The following is an 8,870-nucleotide window of genomic DNA, read 5'->3' as shown; positions in this document are numbered from 1 at the left end:
ATGTTCTCTCCATTCCAGAATGTGATTGATACGTAACAGTACATTTTATCCGCGCTGCCCTCAAACTAAAGCACGCAGCCTGTTTATATTTATAGGTTGTTTTAACTTCAATTTCAAATGATTTTCAAACAAGTTTTTATTTTCTAAAAACAGTTTGAATTTAGGTGTGTTACGCCTCCTCATTCATTCACATAAAAATAGTCATTTTTACTTTTGCGGATAATTACATTTTGGGACATTTCTGACACGGACAAAATTCCCCAAGCACTACCCAATTGTTTGTGCAGTTCACGTCTGCAGACATTTGCTCATCTCCCGTCAGAACAGGATCTGCACACGTGTTCACATTTTCTATTCCACATTTCTATTGTAGCGTACTGTATGTATGGAGCATAATATATTTGTGTATATTCTTTATCACCGCGGACACGTGAGGTAACGTTACTCATTTTATAACCTTTATGGTGTTATAGTCAATCGTGCTTACGTAGCCACATTCTTCTATTACCTCTGTAAAACAATGCTAAATGCGTCAGAGAAGTATTATCTTGTGTTGCATTTTGAAGCTACCCCATGGCCTTATGACTCTCAAGTGGTGCAGCGGTCAAAGGCACAGCACATCAGTACTAGAGGCGTCACTACAGACTCCCTGGTTCAAATCCAGGCTGCGTTTCCATCAAAGTAAGTGCCTTATTACGTTATAATAGTTATAATAATAGTTTCCGTATGCCGTTTCTGCTGTAGCTGTAGATCATAATATATTCCTTATAACTGCGGACACGTGAGGTAACGTTACACATGTTATAACCTTTATGGTGTTATTGTCAATCATGCTTACCTAGCTACATTATTCTATTAGCTCTGTAAAACGATGCTAGTTGCGTCAGAAAACTATTAGCTTGTGTTGTATTTTGAAGCTACCCTGGCCTTATGACTTCCAAGTGGCGCAGCGGTCTATGGCACTACAGACACCCTGGTTCAAATCCAGGCTGTATCACAACTGGCTGTGATTGGGCGTCCCATATTGCAGCGCACAATTGGCCCAGCGTTGTCCGAGTTTGGCCGGTGTAGGCCATCATTGTAAATACTAATTTGTTCTTAAATTACTTGCCTAGTTAAATAAATAAAAGATATGACCATGGTTTGTTTATTTGGTCTATTCAGCATAGCTCTGTTCTGCCCTGCCTTGCCCCCTTGTGGAGCTCAAAAGTTAATTTCTTAGTTATAACTCAAATCTGTGATTTTGTCAATGCAATAAACTATTTTTTTATAGCAGTGTTTATTATGTTACTTCTTTGTAGTATTGTTTTATTGCTATATCCTTATATTGTATTCTAATGAATAATTCCTCTTTATTCTGTACTTTCAGAAACCAGAAACATTATTTGTCAATATCATAACTGGAGCTGGACATCTTTGGAGCTGAAGAATGAGGACAGCTTTTGTATGCTAACGTACACTCCTTAACAGTTGTACTGGATGAAAACACAGCAAGAAAACACATATGCCAATATGTAATATTAATCTATTTTATTGCAGTACTGGTAGTTGGTTCAACAACTTGTTTTACTAGAGGACAAAAACTGAATATGCATAACCCATATTTAATATCCATGCAGTGACTGAACAACAACTGCATTTCCACCCCCATCTCTAAGGCATAGTATCATGGCTGCAACAACACTGAATGGCGCAGAGTGGGAGGTTACGTGGTTGACTGCCGGCACACGCTACTTGTATCAATAAATCACTATCAGAAAATGTTTTGTGTGGTAATTATTTGTGTATTTACGATTTTATTCACATGTTTTCAATTCTAGGTGACAAATCATGCATTCCGATTCTTGCACAGATTGTAATGGGCACATATTATGTGTGTAAAATACCTTTTTGAAGGTTGTACTGATTATGATGAGCTAAGCTAATTCCAGCTGTGTATCCATGTTTGTTGACATACAATGCATTCTGGGATTCACGTCTGTTTGACCAAAGATGTTATAACAAAATGAGGTGAGTAAGAGTTCACTAATTTTTGAGGACTTCCGGAAATTCATGGTGGGATGTGAACGACGGTAGATGACACACCCCTTCAACATGCATACTACAAACAGACCAAACTCATCTCGTCTTCTCTTATTATCTTCGGTTTCTGTGAGGAAAAAATGCATGGCTGCGCGCTGAAACTAATGTCGGATTACTTTCGATTTCTATAAAGTGTTTTACCTAGTTATTTCGATCAATGGTGAGCTCACTCACCCGTGAGCTCACTCACCCGTGATGTGATTAATTATATACAGTAATTGCTATTAGCTAATTCATATTGTAGTTTACGTCAGCCGAGAGTTAGAAAATATGACTGCTTGTGTTGGGTCAATCTTTCCTCAGCGCTAGGACAAATGTAGCCTACATTTTTCCGGTTAGGATGATTGTGTTATGCTATATCTTCTGTGAATATCTGAACAATCCATCCAAAAATAAACTGCTGACATTCTGGACATAACTTTGTAAGGACTGTGTTTGTGTAAATAGTTTCTGAAAAAAGTGTGGCCAGCTCAAACGCTGATTGTTGCGTCATTCGAAACTGCCGTTCTAAACGAGCATTCTAAATGAGTGTTCTAAACACACGGGTGTGATCGTACGCTTCAGGGACCACTGTAGAACGATCACACCCGTGTGATGGTACGTGTGAAAGGGTTAACATCATACTTAGCTCTGGCATCTTCCCCAATATTTGGAACCAAGGACTGATCACCCCAATCCACAAAAGTGGAGACAAATTTGACCCCAATAACTACCGTGGAATATGTGTCAACAGTAACCTTGGGAAAATCCTCTGCATTATTATTAACAGCAGACTCGTACATTTCCTCAATGAAAACAATGTACTGAGCAAATGTCAAATGGGCTTTTTACCAAATTACCGTACAACAGACCATGTATTCACCCTGCACACCCTAATTGACAACCAAACAAACCAAAACAAAGGCAAAGTCTTCTCATGCTTTGTTGATTTCAAAAAAGCCTTCGACTCAATCTGGCATGAGGGTCTGCTATACAAACTGATGGAAAGTGGTGTTGGGGGTAAAACATACGACATTATAAAATCCATGTACACAAACAACAAGTGTGCGGTTAAAATTGGCAAAAACACACACATTTCTTCACACAGGGTCGTGGGGTTAGACAGGGATGCAGCTTAAGCCCCACCCTCTTCAACATATATATCAACGAATTGGCGCGGGCACTAGAAAAGTCTGCAGCACCCGGCCTCCCCCTGCTAGAATCCGAGTCAAATGTCTGCTGTTTGCTGATGATCTGGTGCTTCTGTCACCAACCAAGGAGGGCCTACAGCAGCACCTAGATCTTATGCACAGATTCTGTCAGACCTGGGCCCTGACAGTAAATCTCAGTAAGACCAAAATAATGGTGTTCCAAAAAGGTCCAGTCACCAGGACCACAAATACAAATTCCATCTAGACACTGTTGCCCTAGAGCACACAAAAACTATACATACCTTGGCCTAAACATCAGTGCCACAGGTAACTTCCACAAAGCTGTGAACGATCTGAGAGACAAGGCAAGAAGGGCATTCTATGCCATCAAAAGAAACATAAATTTCAACATACCAATTAGGATTTGGCTAAAAATACTTGAATCAGTCATAGAGCCCATTGCCCTTTATGGTTGTGAGGTCTGGGGTCCGCTCACCAACCAAGACTTCACAAAATGGGACAAACACCAAATTGAGACTCTGCACGCAGAATTCTGCAAAAATATCCTCCGTGTACAACGTAAAACACCAAATAATGCATGCAGAGCAGAATTAGGCCGATACCCACTAATTATCAAAATCCAGAAAAGAGCCATTAAATTCTACAACCACCTAAAAGGAAGCGATTCACAAACCTTCCATAACAAAGCCATCACCTACAGAGAGATGAACCTGGAGAAGAGTCCCCTAAGCAAGCTGGTCCTGGGGCTCTGTTCACAAACACAAACATACCCTACAGAGCCCCAGGACAACAGCACAATTAGACCCAACCAAATCATGAGAAAACAAAAAGATAATTACTTAACACATTGGAAAGAATTAACAAAAAACAGAGCAAACTAGAATGCTATTTGGCCCTAAACAGAGAGTACACAGCGGCAGAATACCTGACCACTGTGACTGACCCAAAATTAAGGAAAGCTTTGACTATGTACAGACTCAGTGAGCATAGCCTTGCTATTGAGAAAGGCCGCAGTAGGCAGACATGGCTCTCAAGAGAAGACAGGCTATGTGCTCACTGCCCACAAAATGAGGTGGAAACTGAGCTGCACTTCCTAACCTCCTGCCCAATGTATGACCATATTAGAGATACATATTTCCCCCAGATCACACAGATCCACAAAGAATTCGAAAACAAATCCAATTTTGAAAAACTCCCATATCTACTGGGTGAAATTCCACAGTGTGCCATCACAGCAGCAAGATTTGTGACCTGTTGCCACGAGAAAAGGGCAACCAGTGAAGAACAAACACCATTGTAAATACAACCCATATTTATGCTTATTTATTTTATCTTGTGTCCTTTAACTATTTGTACATTGTATATATATATATATATAATATGACATTTGTAATGTCTTTACTGTTTTGAAACTTCTGTATGTGTAATGTTTACTGTTCATTTTTGTTGTTTTTCACCTTATATATTCACTTTGTATGTTGTCTACCTCACTTGCTTTGGCAATGTTAACACATGTTTCCCATGCCAATAAAGCCCTTGAATTGAATTGAATTGAATTGAATTGAATTGATATATCATTTTACTTTCAATAGCTTAGTCAGTCGCATGAATTACGGGGTGCACACAGCTAACGTTGTAACGATCGGATCAAAACATGGATTTTTTTTGCCATTGAGGAATGTCACATGGCCCAGAAATGATTGAATGGCCATTTTCACAAAGGAATAGACAGACTCTAGCATGTTACATTCCAAGAGCAATTGGATTCCAAAAAACACAACGTGCCCCACTTGGGGACCCGAGGACCGAGTTTGGGAAACGCTGGCCTGAAGATCAAATACCAATAGGGAGCCACTATGACGTGTTCACACGCTGACAGTACCCGCGTTTAACCACTAGATGGTCTCCGTGCTCCACGGTAAACTTTTCCCCACTGCAACATGGGACTCAGTTGGAAGTCAGTTATTTGCCCTATATCATTACTATCACTCATTACTGCTAGTGTATTTTTCCCCTCTTCCACTCTAGGCATACATCTAAACACATATAGAGAGCGTTATTGAAACGACTCAAGTCAGTTAACAACAAACTCTTATTTACAATCACGGCCGGTGGTGATACAGCCTGGAATCGAACCACGGTCTGTAGGGACTCGAGAGCAGGGAACACGGTGCAAATGGAACAATTGTGCCTTTTTGACTGAAATATGGAGGTGGCTCTTAAAAGAGCCTTTGGGGGATTTTGGAGATCAGGTCATCGTTTATGCGCGCTCTCCGCGAATACGACGGGCCAGCTGGATGTCCTTGGGCATGATGGTCACCCTCTTGGCGTGGATGGCGCACAGGTTGGTGTCCTCGAACAGGCCGACCAGGTAAGCCTCGCTTGCCTCCTGCAGGGCCATCACTGCGGAACTCTGGAAGCGCAGGTCGGTCTTAAAGTCCTGGGCAATTTCTCGCACCAGGCGCTGGAAAGGCAGTTTGCGGATCAGCAGCTCAGTGGACTTCTGGTAACGACGGATCTCTCTAAGAGCCACGGTGCCGGGCCTGTAACGGTGAGGCTTCTTCACGCCGCCGGTGGCCGGGCGCTCTTGCGCGCAGCCTTGGTGGCGAGCTGCTTCCTGGGTGCTTTGCCACCGGTGGATTTGCGAGCGGTTTGCTTGGTTCTGGCCATGGCGCTAGCTAGCTTCCTTCTTTCACAGTCGGAGTATAGCCTCCAAATGCCTATGTGAAGTTTATAAAGCCGGCAGCGGCGTCTGCTGATTGGTCACCATCTCCGCACCGCCCTGATTGGCCCGTTGCGGAGGCCTCCTCCGCCGCCCATTGGACGGGAGGCTCGGCCTCTCCGTGACGCCCCAAAATGCAACCCCTCCCTCGCCGAGGCGCGCTTGGGTCTTTTGTTAGGGCCGCGAGCAACGTTACACTTTACGCGCAATAACGCTCTCTCATTTTAGCCTAGTAGTTGTTATTCTTCATGTAGGCCTCATGTGGGCACTTGATACTGTGCCGTGTATATGTGTGTGTATTTAACAAACACGCCAAATAGTTGGCCAGCCATAGAGAGAGAGGACACTTTGCTTTTTTGCTGAGCTAGGTGGTTGGCTCTTAAAAGAGCCTTTGGGGGTTGAGTAGTCAAGTTGCAGCCGCACCAGCGATTTTACTTGGCTTTGACGGCCTTCTCAGTCTTCTTGGGGAGCAGCACTGCCTGGATGTTGGGCAGAACACCACCCTGAGCGATGGTCACGCCGCCAAGCAGTTTGTTCAGCTCCTCGTCGTTACGGACTGCCAGCTGCAGGTGACGGGGGATGATACGAGTCTTCTTGTTGTCACGGGCAGCGTTTCCAGCCAACTCCAGGATCTCAGCAGTCAGGTACTCGAGCACTGCGGCCAGGTAGACTGGTGCGCCAGCGCCCACACGCTCGGCGTAGTTGCCTTTGCGCAGCAGCCTGTGCACACGGCCCACGGGGAACTGGAGCCCGGCACGGGATGAACGTGTCTTTGCCTTCGCCCTGGCCTTGCCTCCGGTTTTGCCTCTTCCGCTCATATTAGTAGCTTCAGTATGTCACAGAAAGTCTGAATGAGCCGCTAGCCACTTCGAGAGCCTTACTTATACCTCGCCACAAGAGGCATCGATTGGCCACCGGACCGGTGTGGCCTTATCCAATTGGAGTGAGAGACAGACAGACAGTCAGCCCTAAGCCCGCCCCCACCCACCCGCCCGCCCGCACGCACGCAGGCAGGCAGCAGAGTGACAAGGGCTAGGCTACTCTGTTTCCCTCCGACTTTTGTTACTTTTTCTCGTTGGCGGGAGCGCCAAAGTGACAACTCAAATCACTGAAACATGTTTGAGATTGGCTCATAATACAAATGACTGCTGTCCAACCCACTATAGTATGTATTCTTCTTATTATTAGCAGAATCAATGTGACATGCGAATTCTAACACATATCACAACAATGTTGACTGGTGAGGGTGCTGCACTCTTGAGTGACAAATGTAAAGCCATTTAGCCACTCTTCTTGCACCACGGGTAGGTAGGTAGGTAGGTAGGACGTACATGGAATGACATGCGCTTTTATGGAAAGAGGTGGGTGGCTCTTAAAAGAGCCTTTTGTGGTAACAACATGTGTCGAGTACAAAGAACACTGTTTGTAATAGGTTCGCTGCGGCGGGCTTCTTCACCTTCTTTGGGCTCTTGGCGGCCTTTTTGGGTGTAGCGGGCTTCTTGGCCTTCTTGGGGGACTTCTTTGCGGCCACGGCCTTCTTGGCTGCTACCTTCTTGGGCTTCTTGGCGGCGGCGGGCTTCTTGGCGGCCACCTTCTTAGCTTTGGGGGCTGCGGCTTTCTTAGCGGGCTTCTTTGCCTCGACGGCCTTCTTGTTGAGCTTGAAGGAGCCGGAGGCACCGGTGCCCTTGGTCTGGACCAGGGTGCCCTTGGTGACGAGGCTCTTGACGGCGATCTTGACACGGGAGTTGTTCTTCTCCACGTCGTAGCCGCCTGCCGCCAGAGACTTCTTGAGCGCGGCCAGGGACACGCCGCTCCTCTCCTTGGAGGCGGACACCGCCTTGACGATGAGCTCGCCTACGCTGGGTCCCGCTTTCTTGGGCTTGGCTGCTGCCTTCTTCTTGGGGGCCTTGGCCGGCGCGGCGGCGGCGGGTGCTGGTGCGACTTCTGCCATGTCTGTCGTTCGGTCCGGTAAACACACACACTTACAACACTACGGTAGTCTGTGAGGAGGAGTACTTTGCTGTAGACGCTGCTCTGTGCTATTGAAGCTCCACACGGTGCAGGGGCTGGCCTTAAACGCGACATGAGAACCATGTAGACTCAAGCCACCCAGCTCGGCTTCTCCTGGCTGGCCAAATGCTCTTTCACTTGTGTTTTCTGGTCGCCAATATCGGGCCAAAAGTCACCGACGGAGCCGTGTTTTTGGCCCAAAAGCGAACGGCCCAGCGAGCAGACTTGTGTCCGTTCAGAATAAAGTCATGTGGGCTGCAGAAGCCCCGTGCATTTTGCTGCGACTCGCTCAAAACCTCACCGTTCGACTGTCGGGTGGAGCGGTGCGCACTGCTTTTCCTGTGCTATTTGTCTCCTAAATGGCCTAAAAGTGCATCCGATTGCGAGCACCATTGATTGTGGGGTGAGCCGAGATGTCTGGCAAGGGAGTCAAATGGTTTGGCGTCCCCTGATGTGCTCCTTGGTGTTTTAAAGGAGAGCTCTTTTGGGGACCTTAAAACACATGCACTTGTGAGGCCTGGCTGAGACTAGTTTCACGTTGTATTCGTCATGTGTCCAGGAGGCACAGGAAATAATACACTGTCCAACGACATGCTTACTTGCACTGTGTGTGTGTGTGATGTTTTATTAGTCCTTTAGTTGGATTTGGAGCCTGCTCTTTGTGCACAATGTCTCTCTCTCTATCTGTGTGTGTCTCTTTCAAAAGCGTGTCATCCAGATGAGGTGAGCTCACCTTGTCGCTTGACTCCTCCGCAGCGTGACTCGTGCCGGTCTTTGTGTCTGTGGGTCTTGGTGTCTGGCTGTGCGGCCGGCGCTATGGAGGCTGGCGCCCCATGTGCTTGTTTGCCCTGATATAGGCCTAGAGAGAGCGATTTGGAGGCTCTCCTCCTCCTCCCCCTCTTGTA

General features: G+C 46.1%; 2 protein-coding genes, 1 long non-coding RNA gene and 1 pseudogene across 4 annotated transcripts; 1 reads left to right on the top strand and 3 right to left on the bottom strand.

Moving 5' to 3' along the window:
• Window positions 1–234: 234 nt before the first annotated feature.
• On the top strand, window positions 235–1,761 carry LOC135566930 (uncharacterized). 2 transcript variants are annotated; one of them, XR_010462219.1, is made up of 3 exons: window positions 235–435; window positions 567–681; window positions 1,370–1,761. It is a non-coding gene; the product is annotated as an uncharacterized LOC135566930 (long non-coding RNA). The 2 variants fall into 2 exon arrangements; XR_010462218.1 differs by having other exon boundaries at window positions 235–681.
• Window positions 1,762–5,444: 3,683 nt separating this feature from the next.
• Window positions 5,445–6,093, bottom strand: LOC135566932 (histone H3-like; annotated as a pseudogene).
• A 231-nt stretch (window positions 6,094–6,324) lies between these two features.
• Window positions 6,325–6,929, bottom strand: LOC115142719 (histone H2A). The gene has a single exon (XM_029682388.2). The coding sequence runs from the start codon at window positions 6,771–6,773 to the stop codon at window positions 6,387–6,389; it is 387 nt and encodes a 128-aa protein (XP_029538248.1). The 5' UTR covers window positions 6,774–6,929; the 3' UTR covers window positions 6,325–6,386.
• Window positions 6,930–7,327: 398 nt separating this feature from the next.
• Window positions 7,328–8,014, bottom strand: LOC135566931 (histone H1-like). Its single transcript, XM_065014489.1, has one exon. It carries the CDS (start codon window positions 7,904–7,906, stop codon window positions 7,328–7,330), a length of 579 nt encoding a protein of 192 aa, XP_064870561.1. The 5' UTR covers window positions 7,907–8,014.
• Window positions 8,015–8,870: the final 856 nt, after the last annotated feature.

Source organism: Oncorhynchus nerka, unplaced genomic scaffold (genome assembly GCF_034236695.1).
Source record: "Oncorhynchus nerka isolate Pitt River unplaced genomic scaffold, Oner_Uvic_2.0 unplaced_scaffold_2941, whole genome shotgun sequence".
NCBI lineage: Eukaryota > Metazoa > Chordata > Actinopteri > Salmoniformes > Salmonidae > Oncorhynchus > Oncorhynchus nerka.
Note: the sequence above shows the minus strand (reverse complement) of the source record. Positions and strands in the feature narration are given on the sequence as shown.

Bases quoted from the DNA above. Each gene is read 5' to 3' on its own strand.
- LOC135566931 (XM_065014489.1), bottom strand. From the start codon at position 7,906: ATGGCAGAAGTCGCACCAGCACCCGCCGCCGCCGCGCCGGCCAAGGCC.
- LOC115142719 (XM_029682388.2), bottom strand. From the start codon at position 6,773: ATGAGCGGAAGAGGCAAAACCGGAGGCAAGGCCAGGGCGAAGGCAAAG.